The sequence below is a fragment of the Lynx canadensis genome, chromosome D4 (assembly GCF_007474595.2).
Source record: "Lynx canadensis isolate LIC74 chromosome D4, mLynCan4.pri.v2, whole genome shotgun sequence".
Taxonomy (NCBI): Eukaryota; Metazoa; Chordata; class Mammalia; order Carnivora; family Felidae; genus Lynx; species Lynx canadensis.
Window position 1 is genome coordinate 16912643 of NC_044315.2, and position 21954 is coordinate 16934596.

At 43.7% G+C, this 21954-nt stretch overlaps 1 protein-coding gene across 1 annotated transcript in view; it reads left to right on the forward strand.

Annotated features, from left to right (window-relative positions):
• OSTF1 (osteoclast stimulating factor 1) overlaps positions 1-21954 on the forward strand; it is a 58043-nt gene that overhangs the window by 13411 nt on the left and 22678 nt on the right. The window contains exon 2 of the mRNA XM_030294271.2: positions 12142-12188. Coding sequence (XP_030150131.1) covers positions 12142-12188 — 47 coding nt within the window. The remainder of the gene's footprint in view (positions 1-12141; positions 12189-21954) is intronic.

The following is a 21954-nucleotide window of genomic DNA, read 5'->3' on the forward strand; positions in this document are numbered from 1 at the left end:
CGCCCCGAGTCTTTTTTTTTTTATAATATTTTTGGGGAAAGCACAAGTGGGGAGGGGCAGAGAGAGGGAGACAGAGAATCTGAAGCAGGTTCCATGCTGACAGGCTGACAGCAGTGAGCCTGACATGGGGCTCGAACCCACAAACCGTGAGATCATGACCTGAGCCGAAGTTGGACTCTCAACCAACTGAGCCACCCAGGCGCCCCACTAGCATGGGTCTTTATAGAGGGCTAAGACCAAGGCCTTTTTTGTTGTTCTGGCAACTTTTTATCTCCTGAGTACAATTGTAATTTTCCAATGAATTGGGCATTCATGAAGTCTGAATTTTAAGCTTGTCCACTTATTATTTGCTCAAAATGAAAAAAAAATTTTTTCTTGAAATAAAAATAATTTCTAAGGCCATTTTTAATATTTTATAATCTCAGAGCGCTTCATTATTGCCAAGATTACCAGATATCTAAATCTGAATGAATTTCCATTTGGCCCCTGGACACTGGTTGCACACATTCATATGTTAAAGGCTCCGGCCTGGTGTATTTTCAGACTGAGTGGTGACCCAGTGGTAGGTCACAAAGCCTGTGTAGTGTGCGATGACTAGCATCTTGATAAGAAGGAAGGAAAGAGAATAGAGCAAGAATAGAAGATACCAGAGAGAATCAGTCAAAGTAAGGATAAGTTGTTTTGTTTTTTTTTTGGAAGCTGTGTTTTAGGGGTGAGTGTGTGTGTGTGTGTGTGTGTGTGTGTGTGTGTGTGTGTTTCCTGAGTCCCGCTGTGCAACATATTTCTTAATGTGGGTCTCGGAGACATTTGAGACATCTCTGCCCAGTCTGTGCTTATGTCTCCAGGCAGCAAGTATCTCTCCTGCCGGGCTCAGGCCCACGGATTTCCATGACTTTCCTCCTCCCCTCTACCTGGCCTCCAGGCCTCTGTCTGCATACAGGCTCCGAATTCTGGGTCTGCCCTGCTCCTCTTTCATTGGCAACTCCTCTTATCTTTCCAGAGGCAAAGTGCATGCCACCTCTTGTACAGGCTGCACTGACCTACAGGTCTCCCACCGTCAGTGTGACTTACGTGTCACCCTCGGCATCGTGGTTGCTTATCTCCTCACTGACTCAGTGTGTGGTGTGTGTGTGTGTGTGTGTGTGTGTGTGTGTGTGTGTGGTGAGATCAAGGAGACAAAGAGGACTCAATATTAAAAAATACTCTGTTGGGGCACCTGGGTGGCTTAGTCCGTTAGCATCTGACTCTTGATTTCAGCTGAGGTCATGATCTCATGGTTCGTGAGTCCGACCCCCATGTTGGGATCTGTGCTGACAGCGGGGAGCCTGCTTGGGATGCTCTCTGTCCCTTTCTGCCCCTCCCCACTCTCTCTCCCTCTCTCAAAAATAAATAAACTAATAAAAAAAAAGAGACCACCTCTGCTGACAGAGTACAGATAACATGAGTTGTGCTTCAATAGGGCATTGGAAGAAACCATGTTTTCCTGATTGTATGTGGGATTCTCATTCTTTGTGGACAATTTAGAAAATAAAGGAAGAAAATAAACCTGGCTCATAGTGGCACCACCCAGAGTAACTGTTAGCATTTTGATGTTGTTTTTTTCTACTGTTTCTTCCATGCATAGATTGTGTAGGTAATATTACCATCAAACCAGCACTTTTTGTATAAGCCTATTCCCCAAAAGCTGATGTTTAAAGGTCGCGATAAACCTTTTTATTGTTTTTACTGTTGAATCTCTATTCCCACGTGGGTACATTTACATGTTCATGCGTTTCTGTCTCTTTTATAATCCTATATTCATAGCTGTTGTGAGCTCAGTGTTTATGTTCCCCCAGAACTCATACCCCCTGTGTGGTGGTATTTGGAGATGGGCCTTGGGGAAGCATTTAGGGTTAGAGTCAGTCATGAGGATGGGGCCCACATGGTGGGATTAGTGGTTTTCTAAGAAGGGAGAATCTCTCTGTATATACTTCTGCAAACTAAGGCCGTGTGGACACACGGTGGGAAGGCAGCCATGTGCATGTGAGGAAGAGGGTTCTCACCAGAAACCAGATTGGCTCGTATCTTCATCCGAGACTGCCCAGCCTCCAGAGCTGTGAGAAATTAACGTCTGTGTAAACCACCCAGATTGTCGCATTTTATTATGGCACCTTGCATAGATTAAAGACAGTAGCTATAGGTTTCAAAAACGACAACTTAAAACTTACATTTAATTCTTTAATAGCCCTTCAGAGATGTAATATTACGTATTATACTTTATTTGCTTAACAAAAATGTGAAGATTTCTCTGCTGGGGTGTGATAAATGTTAAATTCTCTTATGTATGGGAGCAAGATAAGGGTAAATGGCCTCACGGCCTTGCCAATGACGATAAAGACACAAGGAATGACCCCTCACATCAGCTAAAAATTTGTAATAAATGATAATAGCTAAACTTGTGGGTGCATAAAATGCCTTAGGAACTTCATTAAGTCCTTTACGTAAATTGACTTGTTCATTCTCACTTAATCCCAGCCTGCTGGCATCATCCAGAGTCCTGAGGCCAGAAGCCCTGGGTTTAAACCCCATGTCTGCCCCTTTCTAGTTGTGTAGATTTGGAGTAGTTACCTGTCTAACCTCAGTTACCCCAGCTATTGGTAGGCTACATACATAAAGTATTTATTTCCCAGGATTTTTTTAAAGTTTTTTTTTTTAAATGTTTATTTATTTTTGAGAGAATGCAAGCAGGAGAGGGGCAGAGAGAGGGGGGCTGAGGATCCGAAGTGGGCTCTGCGCTGACAGCAGTAAGCCCCATGCAGGGCTCCAACTCATGAACGGCGAGGTCATAACCTGAACCGAAGTTAGTTACTTAACTGACTGAGCCACCCACCCAGGTGCACCCCCGCATTTTTTTTAAGTTTGTTTATTTGAGAGAGCGAGAGGGAGCGAGCGAGCGAGAGAGAGAGAGAGAGAGAGAAGGCCCAAGTGAGGGAGGGGCAGAGAGAAAATCCCAAGCAGGCTCCACGCTGTCAGCACAAAGCCCAACACAGAGCTTGAACTCATGAACCATGAGATCGTGACCTAAGCCGAAATCGTGTTGGATGCCCAACTGACTGAGCCACCCAGGCGCCCCCTGCCCAGGGTTATTTTGAAGATTAAATGGGTTGTGGCAGATCAGCACTTTGCATGGTACTTGGTTCGTGGTAAGTGTCCCATAAACATGGGTTTAGATGGGGAATTCCGTTTGGGATGAAAGATTTTAGTGTTAGAGAATCTTCTGTCTCAATCTTGGATGTATAGACAACCAGTCATTTCACATAGGATGAGGCTGAAACCCACACTGCTTGTGGAGTCTGTGAGAGACTGATTTGGACCCTTCCTGCTGGGGCTAATGCTCCTGTGGTCTGACTCGTTACTAACAGGAATAGGGGCCAGAGGATAGGGGTAGGCAGACTTTCTTCCATAAAGATCCACATAGTAAATATTTTAGGCTTTGTGGGCCACAGATGGTTCCTGTTGCAACTGCTCAACTCTGCCATCATAGCGTGAAAGCAGCCATAGAACAGAATGTATATATGGGTTCTGTTCCAATAAAACCTTACTTACGGACACTGCAATTTAAATTTCAGATAATTTTCATGTGTCTTGTAATATTATTATTCCTTCGATCCTCCTGCTCCCCAACCATTAAAAATGTAAAACCTTATGGGGCACCCGGGTGGTTCAGTCGGTTAAGTGTCCGACTTCAGCTCAGGTTATGATCTCATGGTTTGTGAGTTCAAGCCCTGCATTGGTCTCTGTGCTGACAGCTCAGAGTCTGGTGTCTGCTTTGGATTCTGTGTTTCCCTCTGTCTGCCTCCTCCCCCATTTGTGTGCTCGCTCTCTCTCTCTCTCTCTCAAAAATAAACATTAAAAAAAATTTTTTTTAAAAGTAAAATCATTCTTAGTTCCTGGGTCATGCAATAACTGTTGTTGCTGTCATGGGTCGGCCCTTGGATTCATCTTGCCTTTTGCAGAAAGTAGTATGACCAGTGTCGCCTTTTTAAGTTAAATTCCAAGGTCTGAAATAAAGATTTCTCTTAAGTTCCCTGTGGGGTCCTCAAAGTGACTTTGGAAGCGGTTTGTCTGGGAGTGAAGGGTCTTTGGGGGCCATTGCTTCCTCTCTAATTTTTAGCCAGTCAAGACATAGTTGGCAACAAGCGTGTCCTTTGAAATTTTGAACCCTGTTCTTTGGGACTTTTATGCTATACCGCGGAGAAGAAAGAAAAATAACCAGTAGCTATGGCTCCTGAAGATGTAAAAGTAACCAAGTTTGCTGAAAGGCCCTGAAGAGTATAAGGAAAAGAAAAAATGGATAAGAAAGGCACACTGTTAATAAACAGAACCCTCTTGTCAGAAAACACACTGGCTACTGTTTTTAACGAGTCTGGCATTCCTGCAGCTGAAATCAAGACACGTTTCAAATTCTTCAGTGGCTTTTTTTTTTTTTCCTGGATTGGTTGATGTGGTGTTGGTGTGAGGAGAGATGAAAATATTATGTTCATATTTTTTTATTAGTATATCCTTTAAAGGTACATATGCAAATAGAATTCATTGGAGTTGACTTAATGAATCTGAGAATGGAAGTGCGAGGAAAGAAACATCCTTTATGGTGGAAACTCTTAAACGTTGTGCTCGCACGATGATTTTCTCTGCAAGGATCATAGCCTCTGTGTTTTATCTTCAAGAGCAGTGGGCTTTTGTGGAATGACATGCCTAGAAATCATTACCAAGAAGCCTATTCTGAACTAACCACCTCATTTATGGGCGTTGGAATCCACAAAGCCCAGGGGAGCCTGTGTTGGCCCAACAGAGCACAGCTGTTTCCTCTTACCCTGCAGGCGAAATGATGGCCTTGACTCTTGGATACTATCATGTACACTCCCTCTGTTTTGTTTTTGAGCAGAAAACATCCTGTTTCATCCTGCATGTTTAATGGAATAATTTAAATATGTGTAGTAGAAATACTATTAATACTTTTATTTGCCCTGAGAGTATTCGAAGGCGGTGACAATTTTTTCATACCCACAGAGTATAAGTTAAGAAGTGATATTCCCTGCATTCTCTTAGACAAATGTGAGAACTCTGTGTATATGGTAAATTCTTATTTTTTCATGATGTTCCCCTATTCAAATAATTCTCTTCCTTCTCTTTCTTTTCAAAAGCTCCAGTGTCGGTTCTAACTCTCTGGGGCATATTGGAGAATATTAGTTTTTACATGCGAGCTGAATTTTGAAAATAGGGGAAATATTTTTCATTCTTTAGAGAGTCCTGTACAGATCCCTCATTTGATCAGATAGTGTGGTCACTTTTAAACTTTTTTTTGACTTTGATCTTCAGTAGGATACGTATTTTATCCAATGATCTGATAACGTACAAAAGTACACACACATACACACTAGACCACAGGGATACACAGGAATTCACCTTAAATTTTTTCCTAAAACTGCCATTCAGCCTCAGCCGACTGGCCAGAAGGCGGGGTGCCTGACTTTGGTGTTGTTTCTGGCACACTTGCACTTGTACATGAACAAGGATTGTACATTGCATAGGTAGCCCTCCTGTCCAACCAGGGTGGGGGCACCAGTGACGCAAACAAGGCAGACCTTTGGGACTTATTATCATAACATTTGCTTTGAAAAATAGGTAAACGCTCTGTATGTAACTCTTGCAGTGTCCCCTTTTATGCTTTGTGTATGGAAACTCAGTCAACTGAAAGTATAAACATCTATATTTTTTTATTGGAGAATAAAATATTGCAAAATATTGTCAGGCTGTGAATTTTATGTGCCCAAAACCAGTGATACAAATATTAAAAAATGATAGGTATAGATTGAGAAGGAGTGTTGAGAGAGGACGGTTGCTAATAATCTTGGGGAAACTGCTGTCTCCTCTGGGGGATAGGCTTCAGTGAAATCGCACCATCAGGCATTAAGCAAGTCTTGAAGTCCAGGAGATGAGGGGTCTTCACCTAAGTCTTGACCTCGCTCGGTTTCCATTAGGGAGGAAGGAAAGCTTCCTAACTTGCTGGCAGAATCACCGCAGGCAGCGGCCGTCTTGGCACCAAAATGTCTTGCTTTTTTACACAGACCTGATTTTCAGAGCATCCATTTAATTTTGCAGAAATTAATTCTGCAAATTCTCATTAGTCTGCTGTGGATCGTGCTGAGGAATTACGGTTCCTGCCCTTTTATATCAAATGTTCAAAATGGATCTACCATTTTTTGACAATAAAACTGTAAACATAATACATTTTTTGAATAGAACTTCAGATTTATACTTGCTTTCCAATAGTCCCTTCCGTAAAGCAGCATTTGGCTTTGGCAAGTATTTGGTTTTAACATTTGGCCACTTGGCATTATGCCAAAAGGTGTGTTTGGTAAATTTCTGAACGAAACATCACTTTCTCCATCCATCTGTCCAGTCCCAACGAAATAAACACACAAAACCATAATTATTTGTGCCATGCACACTGTACTCTGGTCATTTCTGTTTTAATATTTTTAAAAGCCACGAAATTAGTTTCATGGTGTGCAGTTAAAAAAAATGTTGAGACTCACTGTACTCTGGGGATGGATAGTAACACCGTCTGGGAGGGGTCGTTTTTGTAGACAGCATTTTAGCCCCACAAAAGATGAGAGGAGGGGTTTTCCAATTTTCTTTCCCAGAAATGTCATGTAAGATCTCAAAGGTATGTTAAGGCTTACAAAAACTGAATGAATGCTACTGCCAAATAATTTTCTCCAGCAGTTGTACCTGTTTACACGCCCACTGATACTGTCTGAGAATTCCAGTTGTTCTGTATCCTTCTTAACACTTAGCACTGCCAGCGTTTTTAGTGTTAACTACCGCAGTGGGTATGTAATCGTTATCATAGCCATTTAATTTTTTTTTTATTTAAAAACATTTTTTTTAACGTTTATTTATTTTTGAGACAGAGAGAGACAGAGCATGAACGGGGGAGGGTCAGAGAGAGGGAGACACAGAATCTGAAACAGGCTCCAGGCTCTGGGCTGTCAGCACAGAGCCTGACGCGGGGCTTGAACTCACGGACCTCGAGATCATGACCTGAGCCGAAGTCGGCAGCTTAACCGACTGAGCCACCCAGGCGCCCCTAAAAACATTTTTTAAATGTTTATTTTTGAGAGAGACAGAGAGCAAGCGGGGGGAGAGGCAGAGAAAGGGAGACACAGAATGTGAAGCAGGCTCCAGGCTCTGAGCTGTCAGCACAGAGCCCGACGTGGGGCTCGAACCCATGGACCGTGAGATCATGACCTGAGCTGAAGTCGGACGCTTAACTGTCTGAGCCACCCAGGTGCTCCTATCATAACCGTTTTAAATGAAGTCCATCTAAAAGGTCTTAGGCCTTCCAACATTTTTTTTTCAGTTTATTTTAATTTTTGAGAGAGAGAGAGAAAGTGTGTGTGTGAGTGAGCAGGGGAGGGCAGAGAGAAAGAGGATCGCAAGCAGGCTCCACACTGTCGATGCAGAGCCCAACGCAGGGCTCCATCCCATGAACTGTGGGGTCATGATCCGAGCAGAAATCAAGAGTCGGATGTCTAAATGACTGAGCCACCCAGCGCCCCTGGCCTTGTGATGGTTTTAAGCAGAATGTAAATGAAATGGATCCTCTGTTTCAGATAACCAAGTTCTGATATGTTGAATAGTCGGTCCTTTTGCTGTGAGTGATCCTTTTTTTAATGCTGTCTTTGTGGCTCACTCTAGAAGCTTCTCTTCCACTCCTTCACCAACAGAGAAGAAACTGGAATAGAAACTGTGTGTTTGAGTTTGTGCACCCCACGTCCATCGAAGAGCTCTTTCAGGGCCACAGAGGTGCACCCATCCGCATTCTGTTGGCAGACTTCAGACACAGAAAAGTCTCTTACCCGTTGCCTGTACGTGACCCCTCCCAGATCCCCTTTCCCTCTATCTGCCTCCACTGCTGTGGACAAGGATTCGTTCGCTGTAGTCTGGGTTTCAGCCCTCACTCCAGAGGCAAACAGTGTTCCGGCTGATGACTGGTGGACTGAGCCCGTCTCTGTAGGAGCAGGGTGGGGTTGCAGAGAAAAAGGAAGGGTGTGCCTGGCAAGGTGAGGGGCCGGCAAAGTGAAAAGCCAGCAGGGCCCAGCTGCTGCCTGCAAACATGGGCATCTGCTTATCTTGCTTGCATCGGGAGGCCAGCCCTACTGAAATCCTAAATACCATTCACATGCTAGTTCATGTGAGATCCACTGAAAGGATCTTACAAAAGATCGGGCCTCTTTCCAGTCTTAATTCAGGGTGAATTCCAGGTAATTCATACAGTCTTCCTGGTTCCACTTTCTCTCTTTGTTTTGTGTAACCAGCCTTCCGATCGAGGTTGGGGGTGCTGCCTGGAGAAGGCATCTGATTTTGCCTCCCTGCCAATCCAAGAACACCACGATTTTATGTTTGTGAATCTGCCTTCTTTAAATATATTTGGAATTCGGATGCCTGGTTAGCTCAGTCAGTTAAGTGTCTGACTTTGGCTCAGGTCATGATCTCGTAGTTCACGAGTTTGAGCCCCATGTCAGGCACCGTGCTGACAGCTTAGAGCTTGGAGCCTACTTTGGATTCTGTGTCTCCCTCTCTCCTGTGCCTCCCTCACTCATCTTTGGTCTCTCTCTCAAAAATAAATAAAAACTTAAATTAAAATGAATAAATAAAATTGGATTTGATCAGTGCCTATCTTGATAATTTATTAAGATGTTTATTACTATTTTTTTAGGTGTCAGTGAGGGCAGTGCTATAGAAACACAGAATACCCTGAGTCCTTTAATATTCTGTGTGAACCTGTACACCTATAGAACAGTTGAATTAAATATGTAAAAATGCTCAGTGAATTAAATATCATTAATTAGTATTCTCTTGAGAGACTAACCAGGGTTGGTAGACTGTAACCATGAAAGTCATTTTTTTTTTTTTTTAATCTGTATGCAATTCTTTCATATCCTCTGGCTGGTATTTTTGTTTTGTTTTGTTTTTTTGTTTTTTTGCTTTTTTGCATTGTTTCTTTTCTGTTTGACTCAGGTTTGAGAATTGAATAAATTAAGGCCCAGAACTTTTATAATATATGGATTAAAAGGGAGCCCCACGAGGCTAACATCCCAACATTAATCAATAAACAGGATCATGTAGGTGAAAGTGTTTTGTACAGCTTCACACAGAGAGAATGTTCCCTTGTATAACCACGTAAAAGACTGGCTTGATGTTCAATGTTTAATATAAATCAAAATGCAAATAAATCTCCCACTTCCTTTTAGTTGGGAACATTTTAAGTAAGACAATCACAAAAGATAACAAAACTCAGTGGCTTAGGCACACTCCCAAGAATTTATTTTTTTTCAGGTTCTTTAGTTGGTGTTGAATTTTACGTAAGCTCATTAAGTTCACATTGGATCTGGTTTCCCCGGTTAGCCATAGCTCATCTCGTTGCTGCCATTCCCTCCAAGGATGAGAATGTTCTGTCATTATTGATTTTGGTCACCAGTGGACTGCTTCCTTGTATAACTTCTCTTTGGAAAGTTTGAAGTCATCAAGATAACCGCTCTCCCCTCTCAGAGAACCAGTAGAGTCCACAGGTATTTCTCCTGGCAGCTCTTCCTTCCGTTCCGTGTTTCCTTTCTCAGGGCTGCGGGGGTGTGTGAAAAACTCCAGAAGAAAACACGTTTCGTATTTGCTTCTGCCTATCAGCCTCCCCTTAGACGAGCAGAGAAGGAGGGGCATTAGAATTCAGACTGCAAAAAATAGTGTTTCCTTGCAAACATGCTGAGTGACAGGGGATGTGAGCAGGGGATCTTCTGTATTAGGGCATTTAAGAGAAACGATGATAGCCAGCCCCACCTCCCCAGGCTCCCACCGCCTGCCGTGAAAGTGTCTTTACTGTTCTTGTTGATTATAAAAGTCATACATGCTAAGTGTCATGAATATAAACCGTATACATAAAGGAGAAGGTGAAGGTTCCCCATAGCTGGTGCTACCATTCAAGGGGTGTACGTGTGCGTGTGTATATTGTCAACACGAACGGAATAGTATTCGGTATACTGTTCTGTAACCTGCTTTTTGTCACTGAATATTTTGCAGGGTCTCTGCTGTGTCAGTGTCTGCAGATCTGTCTGCAGTATTCTTAGGATGAATCAGAGTCGATTTACGTAATCCCTTCTTAATGGACATTACGGTCATTTCCCAATTTTTTTGATATTCTAACCCTCTATTGTTCCCCATGCCATATGTGGCAATTTAACTTAATTAAAATTACATAATGTTTAAATATCAGTTCTCAGTCACGTTAGCCACATTTCAAGTGCTCTGTCGCCATATGTGACTAGCACAGAAGTAGAACTTACCCATCCTTGCGTGAAGTTCTGTTGGACAGTGCTGTTGGCTGGCTTTCTGATTTTTTTTTCAGTGCATGTTTCCATTCTTTTATTCATCCATTCAACAAATAATTACTGAGTGCCTCCTATGTGCCAGGCAGGCACTGTGCTAGGTACTTGGATATCTTGCTCATAAAACATAAACACCCGTCCTCATAATGCTTAACATTCTATTCAGCAAAAGGTTTTCAGTACTTATTCCCAATAAATATATGTGTATTCCCAGTTGCGTATGTATCCTATTAAGTTGTTATATTATAAAACGTAATATATGGAACAAATTAAAATAGGAATGAAAAAGAATAAGACAAAAATGTAAATAACTTCCAAAATAGTCCTCTTGTGTTGCATCTTGGAGACCACTTTTTTGAATGGTGCTCTTGTAGGAAGCAGCCATGTTTAAAGGTTCTTGTAGTAGCGGGGCACCTGGGTGACTCAGTCGGTTAAGCACCTGACTTGGGCTCATTTTATGATCTCGCGGTTCGTGAGTTCCAGCCCCGCATTGGGCTCTGTGCTGACAGCTCAGAGCCTAGAGCCTGCTTCAGATTCTGTGTCTCCCTCTGTCTCTGCCCCTCCCCTGCTTGCCCTCTCTTTCTCTCTCTCTTTAAAAATAAATAAATAATTAAAATTTTTTAAAAATATGAATAAATAAATGTTCTGTAGTGCTGATATGGAGTTGTTATCACATTTTAAATAGGTAGTCCTTCTATTTTGATATTCCTTCTAAATCTATTTATTTCATAAAAGATCTCTTTTTTTTTTTCTATCTGTAGACTTCTTCCTACTGTTTGAATTTGTTCTCTTACGTATTCATTTAGTAATTATTTATGAAGTTCATACTGTATGCTAGGTGGTGCCGGGAAATTGAACAGGTCCAAGTTCCTGCTCCCAAATGACACAGGCCAGCAAATCACTTATTCTAACATAAGGTGTTATGGAAACACAGGGAAGGGGCATATTAATAGGGATCTTGTTTGGGAGAGTGGAGGACAGCTTTCATGAATATGATCTCCTCTTTGCTGAGTTATTGCACTCTGTTTTGGGACTTAACGGAATCTTATTTTTATCCAACCGATACTATTTTTCTCCATGTTTTTTTCTTTTCTTTTTGAAAATATAAAGTTCTAAATAATTGATTTAATAATACTAAACCACCATTGATTGTCACATTAAATATCTCTTTATGTTAAATGCTTACCTTAAACTTAGATCCTAGGGCTAGAAGGGCTCTATGTAGGACAGAAGTGAAGTCCAAATAATTGTGTAGTTCCTATTTTTTGAGAAGGAGAGGCGAAATCATCCCCAGAGGTGTGTGTTTATTCATGCCTTTATTTAACAAATATTTACAAAATACCTTCTATGCTGAAAAAAAGCACTTAATTTCAAAATAAATTTCTCACATGGGCTTTTAATTAGGGTATTCTGAAGAATATAATGGATAATGCTATTTAGAGTAAACTTAAGGGGTGCCTGGGTGGCTCAGTCGGTTGAGCGTCTGACTTTGGCTCAGGTCATGATCTCGTGGTTTGTGGGTTCGAGCCCCGTGTTGGATTCTGTGCTGACAGCTCAGAGCCCGAAGCCTGCTTCGGATTCTGTGTCTCCCTCTCTTTCTGACCCTCCCCCATTCATGCTCTGTCTCTCTCAAAAAGAAATAAACATTAAAAAAAAAATTAGAGTAAACTTAAAATGAAAGAATTGATCATGTGTTTATCTGTTCCCTCTCTTTTAGGGCAAGTTAAAGTGTTCAGAGCTCTTTATACATTTGAACCCAGAACTGTAAGTATTGAGTTTTTAACTTTAAAACTGGCATAAAAACCTAAGGTGATTTCATTTAGACACTTCCTCTGGCCTTTTCTTTGATAGCTGTAAAAGATTCATAGGAGTGGATGTTCATTGACTTCCCTGTGGTCCAGAGGTGTGAAAGCTGAGTCCCTGAATTGATCTGAATGTCTTCCCCACCTTGAGTTTGTGTCGTCCATCCTGTGTGGCTTGTTCCTGCATGGTGACGCCACCTGCTTTAAAAATCACCAAGTGGGGGGCGCCTGGGTGGCTCAGTCGGTTAAGCGGCCGACTTCGGCTCAGGTCATGATCTCGCGGTCCGTGAGTTCGAGCCCCGCGTCAGGCTCTGTGCTGACAGCTCGGAGCCCGGAGCCTGTTTCAGATTCTGTGTCTCCCTCTCTCTGACCCTCCCCCGTTCATGCTCTGTCTCTCTCTGTCTCAAAAATAAATAAACGTTAAAAAAAAAAATTAAAAAAAAAAAAAAATCACCAAGTGGCCTGCATATAAAGTACATGACCTTATCTTAGTCATCCTTCCTGTGACTCTCACCCTGGCCTTCTTTGTTCTTTCTGTTGACCCACTCCCTCAGGCCACATCATAATGGCACCTTTTACCAACCATCAGGAGCAATTTTTTTTTTCTTTCCAAGATTTTATTTAAATTCAAGTTAACATACAGTGTAGTATTGGTTTCAGGAGTAGAATTGTGATTCATGACTTACATACAACACGCACAATTGCCCTCCTTAATGCCCATCGCCCATTTAGCCCACCCCGCCCCCATCCCCTCCAGCAACCCTCAGTTTGTTCTGTCTAGAGCAATTTTCTGTGTTTCTGCTGTGTACACTCTCCATTGTTATAGTTTCTGGTGTCCATCCATCAATCCACCCATCCATCTGTGATTTAGTGAGCACTTACTATGTGTCGGACCCTGGCCCAGGCCTTGGAGATAGTGCCCCATCAACAGAAAGGGTGGTCTCATGGAGCTGCCATCCACAGTGTGGGGAGACAGATAACAAATGAACATGACTGTGAGGGCCTGGTAAGTGCTATGAAGAAAAATAAGGAGCATATAGGGCCAAAAGGTTAGTGGACAAAAAAGAGCATTATTTTCAGCAGGGTGTTCGGAGATGGCCTTTCTGTAAAGATGACGATTGAGTAGAGACCTGAGGAAAGTGAGAGAGCCAAGGGAACAGCAAGGAGCGTCTTTGGCAGGTTCTAGAAACAGCAGGGACGGCAGCAACTTAGAAAGTCATGTATAAAGAAGAGGGAGTTAGGAGATGGGTTCACAGAGGCTGGGCGGAGAGAGAGGGCAGGCAGATCATGTAGGGCCTCATAAGGCTCATTGGGATTTTGCCCTGGGTAAGATGGAGTTTTGTTTTGTTTTATGTTTATTTATTTTTTAGAGAGAGAGAGAGACAGAGTGCGAGCAGGGGAGGAGCAGAGAGAGAAGGAGACAGAATCTAAAGCAGACTCCAGGCTCTGAGCTGTCAGCATAGAGCCTGACGCGGGGCTCAAACTCATGAACCACAAGATCATGACCTGAGCTGAAGTCAGATGCTTAACTGACTGAGCCACCCAGGCGCCCCCCTTTTTGTAATTAAAACAATTTTTTTAAGTTTATTTATTCATTTTGAGAGAGACTGAGAGAGCATGTGGGGGAGGGACAGAGAGGGAGAGAGAGAGAGAGAATCCCGAGTAGGTTCCAAACTGTCAGCACGGAGCCTGATGTGGGGATCGAACTCATGAACCTTGAGATCATGACCTGAGCTGAAACCAAGAGTTGCACACTTCCCTGACTGAGGCCTCCAGGCCCTGGAACATGGGAGGGTTTTGAGTCCAGGACCAATTAGCTAAGTTTTAGAAGAATCACTCTCCCTGAGGTGTGGGGAACCATCCCGGAGAGCAAGAGTAGGGAGCAGGGTGTCCAGACAGGAGGCAGAGGAGAGAGACACCCAGCAAGGACACTGCTCTCTTGACTTTGTGGCCTTACTACAGATGTGAGCCTTCCTGCCAGAGGCAGTCAGCTTGCTGCCGGCTTTGTCTGGGCTTGTCCTGGACCCTGTCGTCCCGAGTCGGACGCCTCAGAAGGTAGCACAGAACAAGTGTCAGTGAGCGTTGGTTCACGGCCGTCAGGCTGAGGCCCGCCTTCAGATTCCAAATCTGTCGTGTACTCATGACGAATTGCCTTAGCCTGTGGCCATCTGTTTCCTCGTTTGAAAATGGGAATAACAGTAGCCATCCTGCAGAGTTTTGCTGTGAGCATGGATTGAGATGAGTATTTCAAGCCTAGCACGTGGGGAGCACCAGTAAATGGCAGCAGGGAATTCAGCCGATACGGAGTGTGCTCGTGTTCCAATGACCTTGAATCAACACGACGTTCCTGGAACAAGAGAGGGGTTGGGGGGCGGGTAGAGGTAGATCTCTGGTTTTCATTCCTCTCACCGGGAAGCCCCAGTGGCATCTCTTCCGTGTCGGTGAGGGTGGGGAAGGAACGAGAAGGGCGTTAGCTTGCCGGGGCTGCCGTAACTGAGTGCTGCAGACTACTTAGCTGAACCGACAGAAATTTTTCTTAGAATTTTGGAGGCAAGAGGTCACACTGAGGTGTTGACAGAGTCGGCTTCTTCTGAAGCGTCTCTCTGTGACTGGTAGATGGTCACGTTCTCCCAGTGTCCACACGTGGTCTTCCCCCGTGCTTGTCTGTTTTCCAGTCTGCTCTTCTCCCCCCACCCCCCCATCTGTTCTTCTTAAAAGGACACCAGTCAGATTATAGGTTACGGCTCACTCTAATGACCTAATTTTAATTTGATTACCTGTTTAAATAACCTGTCTCAGGGCGCCTGGGTGGCTTAGTTGGTTAAGCGTCCGACTTACAGTTCCTGAGTTCAAGTCCCGCGTCAGGCTGTGTGCTTTCAGCTCAGAGCCTGGAGCCTGCTTCGGATTCTGTGTCTCCCTGTTTCTTTCTCTGTCCCTCCCCGGCTTGTGGTCTCTCTCAAAACAAATAAATAAACATTAAAAAAAAAAAAAAGACTCTGTCTCCACGTACACTCACATCTCAGGTATTGAGGGTTAGGACTTGAACGTACGAATTTTGGAGGGAGGGCGAGGGACAGAAAAAGGTGAGGAAGTATGAGGCCCAGAAGTTGTTGTCTTTGTGTTTGTCCCCAGCACACAGGAAGGAGTCCCATTGTCCTAATCAGTTGTTTCCTAGGTTGCAAGACCCCTGAGGTTGATAAGAGTTGGTGTGGGAGGGGGCGTTGCTCATCAGCTGCCCTCCTGGACCAGTCAATGAATCGATGATTCGAGGCAGTCTCCCTCACTCCAGGAAGGGACCTGCGTGTACTCAGTTTGAGACTGGGACGGGACTCCTGATCATACCCTCTTCCCTCCCAGTGTCCTGTTGGTCGTCACCTTTGTCCTTTCTCACTGACCTCCCGCTCCTTTGGTTCTCTTGTGCCTTGTCTTGCTTCTGGCACATGAACTCCAGCCTCCCCATTCCATCTGCATTCTTCAGAGCTAAAATGTGGCTTTGATCCCATCACCTGCTTCAACTCGATTTGACGTAGGAGAGAGTCCCTGTGGGCCAGCCCCTTTCCAGCCCCCCAGTCCTCTCTCTGCTCCTTCCCTTTCTTGGACCATTCCAGTCTGGATGTCATGTACTGTAGAACCCATCTCTAGACTCATGGTATTGCCTCTCTCTAGGCTCTAATAACATGACCATACTTCCTTTTCCATGAAGACTCTCTGATTAACCCAGCTAAGAGTGGGGTGCCTCTCCCCACTCTGAACTTACGCACTTGGCATTTCAGTCCTGCTCACCAGCACGTGTCTAGGAGGGCAGCAGAACACAAGGCTGTTCAGAGCTGGCCGTAAGTTTTAGGACCCACGCCGCCTCTTTAGCATCTATATGGCCTGGGAAAGTCAGAAATTCCCTAACATCTGTGCCTCAGTGTGCTCCTCTGTGAAGTGAAAATAATAGTAATCTCATAGGGTTTTAGTGAAACTTACATGAGATTAGGTGTGATTAACTGTGTGAAGCTGCTGTTACTCTAAGGAGGAGTAGTGGTCGCTGTATTCATAGACATTTAGCAAATAGTTTCGATTGGTCGACATATTATTTTAATTCACATCCAACTCTGCTCCAGGATGGAATCTCGCTACTGTTTTTCAAAAATCTTAGTTATTATTGGGGCGCCTGGTGGCTCAGTTGGTTAAGCATCCGACTCTTGACTTCAGCTCAGGTCATGATCTTACGGTTCATGAGTTCGAGCTCCGTGTCGGGCTCTGTACTGACACCGCGAAAGCTGCTTGGGATTCTCTCCCTCTCTGCCCCTCCACTGCTTGTGCACGCTCTCTCTCTCTCTCTCTCTCTCTCAAAAATAAACTTAAAAAAAATCTTAGTGTTGAATATGCAGAAGAAAATGGATATGTAATTCATTAGGTTTCTTGAATAGTCCGTATTTAAAGTGTTATTTTTTTTTAATATCCCTGGTCCCAGGGACCCTCAGCTGTGGGGCAGTGCTGCTAATTCATCCAGGATGTACTGGGTGGGCAGTAATGAGTACCCTACCCAACGCCTGCTGCCCCCACACTCTGTCCCTTTCCACCTCCCCTCGGTCCAGATGTTAAAGGGGAGGTAGGTGTCTGGCCAGGCAAGTAGCCTCTAGCTCCCGAGCGTTGTCCCGACTGCCGAAGTGCCTGTGCTCTGCTGGTTATTCAGTATTTGCAATCTCATCCCAGAGCTAGTTTAGTTTCACATTTCTTTTCCTGAATAAGAATTTCTGTTGGACGAAGAGGGAATTTCAGTTGCGTCTCTCTCTCCCATATCACTCAGTAGCCATCTCCTCTGGAGGGACAGCTGTCCCCTGCTACATCCTGAACCGACCTGGCCTCCTCAGTGTCACGGGGGGCCAGGCAGGATGGAAGGGTTGAGCTGGACTCTGCAGGACACTTGCCGACAAGCGCCGCATCCCAGGGAGGCCTGGGGCCAGCTTGTCACCCCTCTTCTGTCCTCGGGCCATACAGAGACAGCACTATTCTCGGTGATCCACAGAACAGGTAGAACACTGGGCATTTTGTCACTCCTGGTTCTTCCTACCACCCCATTTCCCTTCTGTCAGGCTTGGAGGCAGGGTAGTCCTGGCACCACCCATGCCTGTTTGGTTCTTAATTCTTGCCTAATCCTCAGTCCAGTAAAGTCTCACACAGAGACCTGGCTGGACTGGACAGACCAGTGTCTAGATGTGCTGATAGAGAACAGCATTTTCTGGGTGCTGGCTGTGTACTGATTTCTCAAGGGAAACCAGCAGGACCCCGCGCCGTCATGTCGTGTTTTCTGGGCTTCGCTAGGGCTTCTTAGCACTCTGTGTAGATGCAGGCGCCCCAGAATGGGATTCCAGAAGCTGAAATCGGAGCCAACCCTGCCACTCCCTTAACTGTGTGAGTTGTGGCCAGCTCTTCCGCAGCCCTCTGAGCCTGGTTATGAAATGGAGATTATGCCAGTGTTCCAGCCCTGCCCTCGTGGGTTGCTGTGATGGGTAAGGGAGGCGGAGCGTGCTTTGCAAGTGTCAGGTGCTGGTGTTGGGTTTGTGCTTCGTTATGTGGGGGGGGGGGGGGGGAAGGGGGGGAGGGGGGACCGTGGCCACCACCTTTTCACCTGGTCATGACCCCGTGATGAGCAGGAATGGCCCTGCACGAACTCTCGTGTGAGAGAGGAAGCACAGGTGCTGGTGAAGAGCAGACTCCGGAGTCTGACCGTCATGGGTCAAGTCCGGCATCTGCCATGTACCTGCTCTGTGGCCTTGGACAAGTTTCTCATCTACAGCGTGCTGATGAGAGGAACACCCGCCTCCCGGCGTTGCTGCTGGGGATTAAATTGGTTGATATTTTTAAGTGTCCAGACTAGGGCCTGGCACATGATAGTACTACACAGTGTTAAATGAGAACATCCGTGGAGGATTTGTTTTTTAAAGATCTTTTTATTAATTCTTGGGGTTTCAGGTTGGCAAATCTGAAAAGCTTCAAAACTACATTATCGTCTCTTTAACAGTGTCCACAGAACACATATTTTCATAAACCCACAAGATTAATGCCTCAGGAATCCTACGTTACCAAGAATATATGGAAGAGGAATGAGAACGTATATTACCAAATTTGTACTCATTGCTCTAACATTCCAGGGCCAACTGTTCCCTTGTTCTGATACCTTGTGGTTCTTCAAGGAGAGAGGAAAAGAGGAATGTGGTTGGAAACCAAGGAACAAACTGGAAAGAAAGTGCTTACTTGATTGTGTCACTGTGTTCCCATTTCTGTTCCGTGAATATGATGCCAGCAATTTAAAAGCAGACCCTCATCAAACCATTTACGTTAAGGACCCTGTAAGCACTTTCCTTTAGGAAAGTGTGAATATCGTAGGTACAATCCAGTTTTAAGATCAAGTTTACTGCCATCGACAGTCTGAAGAATTTGGTAGACCGCTTCCTTTGCTAGGTTAGGAAAAACTGCCCCTGGTTTCTTTGGAAGAAGATATTTTATGGGAAGTAGCATTATCCGTCTGGAAGCTATCGATTAAAAAGAGAATAAACTGTCCACTGTCCTTTCTCAGGAAGCAAAAATGGTGAGCCCTTTTTTTCCCCCCCCCCCCCCCCCCCCCCGACTGAAATCGACGGTCTGTTGCTCAGTTGAAAAACAAGCCTCACCTACTGGATGGCTTGTGGCAGGCACCACTGTTGAACAGCAGCCATTATTTTACAAACCGAAGCAGCGCTGAGAAGTCTCGAAATGACTGCACTTACTGACATTTTCCAAATGGTGCGTTCTTACCAAACGGCAAAGGACAAGAATTACTTCAAAGACATTAAGAGTTTTAACTGCTCTTGGCTTTATTGCCCTTAAGTTTATCTTTATTTTATTGTTTTAAGTTGCTTTTTTAAAAATTGTGGTAAAAATTCGCAGAACAAAACCAGCTATTTTATTTTATTTTATTTTATTTATTTTTTTTTTCCAACGTTTATTTATTTTTGGGACAGAGAGAGACAGAGCATGAACGGGGGAGGGGCAGAGAGAGAGGGAGACACAGAATCAGAAACAGGCTCCAGGCTCTGAGCCATCAGCCCAGAGCCTGACGCGGGGCTCGAACTCACGGACCGCGAGATCGTGACCTGGCTGAAGTCGGACGCTTAACCGACTGCGCCACCCAGGCGCCCCTAAAACCAGCTATTTTAAAGTGGGCAATTCAGTGGCATTTAGTACATTCACAACGTTGTACAGCCACCACCTTAGTTCCAAAACATTTTCATCTTCCCAAAAGAAAAGCCTCAGCCCATTAAGCACTTACTTTCCATTGTTCTGGGCTTTATTCCTTTTTTTCTTTTTCTTTTTTTTTTTTAAGAAGGACCGATCACAGGGATTTTTGTGTGTGTGCTTTTTTTTTTTACGCTCTTTGTTCAGCACTTTTTTCAAAATACGCCTTTTTCGGGGCGCCTGGGTGGCGCAGTCGGTTAAGCGTCCGACTTCAGCCAGGCCACGATCTCGCGGTCCGTGAGTTCGAGCCCCGCGTCGGGCTCTGGGCTGATGGCTCAGAGCCTGGAGCCTATTTCCGATTCTGTGTCTCCCTCTCTCTCTGCCCCTCCCCCGTTCATGCTCTGTCTCTCTCTGTCCCAAAAATAAATAAACGTTGAAAAAAAAAAAAAAATTTAAAAAAAAACAAAATACGCCTTTTTCTTTGAAGGGTGAATGGATTTATCAAATATGGAAATTTAGGCAAACTTGACTTTTGTGATTTTAGAAGGAGACTAGCATCGTAGGTAGAGATGATCTTTAACTTTGATGAAATCGCCCTTATTAGACATAAGTGGGCAAGGTTAGATCTTGGAGAGTTACCGGGTGAAAATGGCTCAGAATGGCTCTAAGACCAGAGAGCTAGCTCTTCAAGCCATTGAAGTCTTTTGAAATTTCAGGAAACTCAGAGTCCCTCCAGAAAAAATACTAAGTTTTCACATATGTTCTGTTTTCCTTACTGCCTTCCATTCAACTTCAGTCTCTCCTCCTAACACTTGTTGTCATCTCAAGGAGGTACACTCCAGTGGTGTTAAAATTGCCAGCAGAGGCCAACCTTACTATTACGGGGATGGCCGCTGTGTGTAGCTAGGGTGCTTGGTGAGGAGTGCGTCCCCTTTCCAGCCTCTCTGGGAGTGATCCAGTTGGTGGCAGGGAAATAACTAAAAGAAATAGTTTGTTGCCCTAATTACTTGCTATATTCATCGCATATTGGTAGTTTATTGCTCACAGATCACCAGAACATTATAGAGAACGATGAGAGAAGATCTTAGAAGGCTTTACTTTTTTTGCCCTAAATGCCTGTTTGAAATAATACTAAACTCTATGTCATCAAGTCTAATAGGTTCTACTAATTTTACAGAGCTCATGCTGTGTCTAAGTCTAGACTCGGTCAATCAGTTGTAAATGTAGCTCTCAGGAAGCACCTTTTAAAGGAACTCAGCCATTTTTTTTTTAGTATCATTGATTGTCATTTGGTACTTTTTGTATTTGAATGCATTTAAGTGTCTAAGTTGCTCAAAGCATGATATAGCTGCTATAGTCTTCATTTATATTCAGGAGGAAATAGTTATAATGATAATATAGATCAGCTTTGAAACTAAATAAATGATAGCTCTGAGTCGCATTTACCGCCCCAGTGCTACTGAGACAGGAGATAAAGACATGGAAAAATGAACGGATGAAATAATTTGCTTCACCAACATAACTTTCGTTTGTATGGAACGGTAGTGATAATCAGAGATATCAAAGCCCTTTTCAAAAATAGTTTTCCAGCCAAAATTATGAAAGTAATACATGCTCATGATAGAAGATTTGGAAAAACTTTTTATGCATATTTCATGCCTACTTGTGATCTTCTCCTGTATGAAATTTTGTGCTCCACATTTTTCACTCAACATGACAATGTAAATATTTCCCAGTATCTGAAAATTGATCCTAATAGGCACTGTCCTGTAGAGTCATAAAGTCATGCTGGTAAGTGCCATGTACTGATAGAAAAAAAGGTGCTTAATTAGAGCAGCTGGCTTTAATTCAGAGATTTGCAGGCCATTTGGCTGGTACAAGCCAGAGCACTTATTGCCCGTATAATCCACGAACCCCTGAGAGCTGCCTGTGGTCTGGACTGGCTGAGTTCCTGCTTCCTTTATTCCACCTCTTCAACCTTATTAATGGTTGAATTATGTATCAACTATTCTTATATATAAAATGTTCATTCTCTCTGAACATGAAGAGATAGGGTAATGGTTTTTGTCAAAATAAGCAGGTAGCAGATGTTGATCTGAAAGTGTTTAAGGATTGAAGCCTAATCATTTAGATGAGAGCCAAGCCTCTGGTTTTCATGGTTTTAAGTTCTAGACATGTATCCTTTTATGAAAAAATACATATCACCTTTTAGAACATTTACAAGGATGAAGTTTTATTAATATTCTATTTTGATACAAAAATGCCTTGCTTTCATTGTGGAAGAATATAAAAGATGTGTGCATAGGGAGGAATTCTTATATGTTATATATGGAATTCTTGGAAGTTCCTCCCAGGAAAAATTCAGTTTTCTACACGTTTTAGTTTGTCAGTAGAGTATTGTTATGTGGTCTGTGTGCAGACTTAAGTATATAAAAGCCACATTGTCTACAAGGCACATTAAGATTGGAAATTCATACAATTGTTACCATAATCATTGGATTCTAATTCATGAAAAATCACAT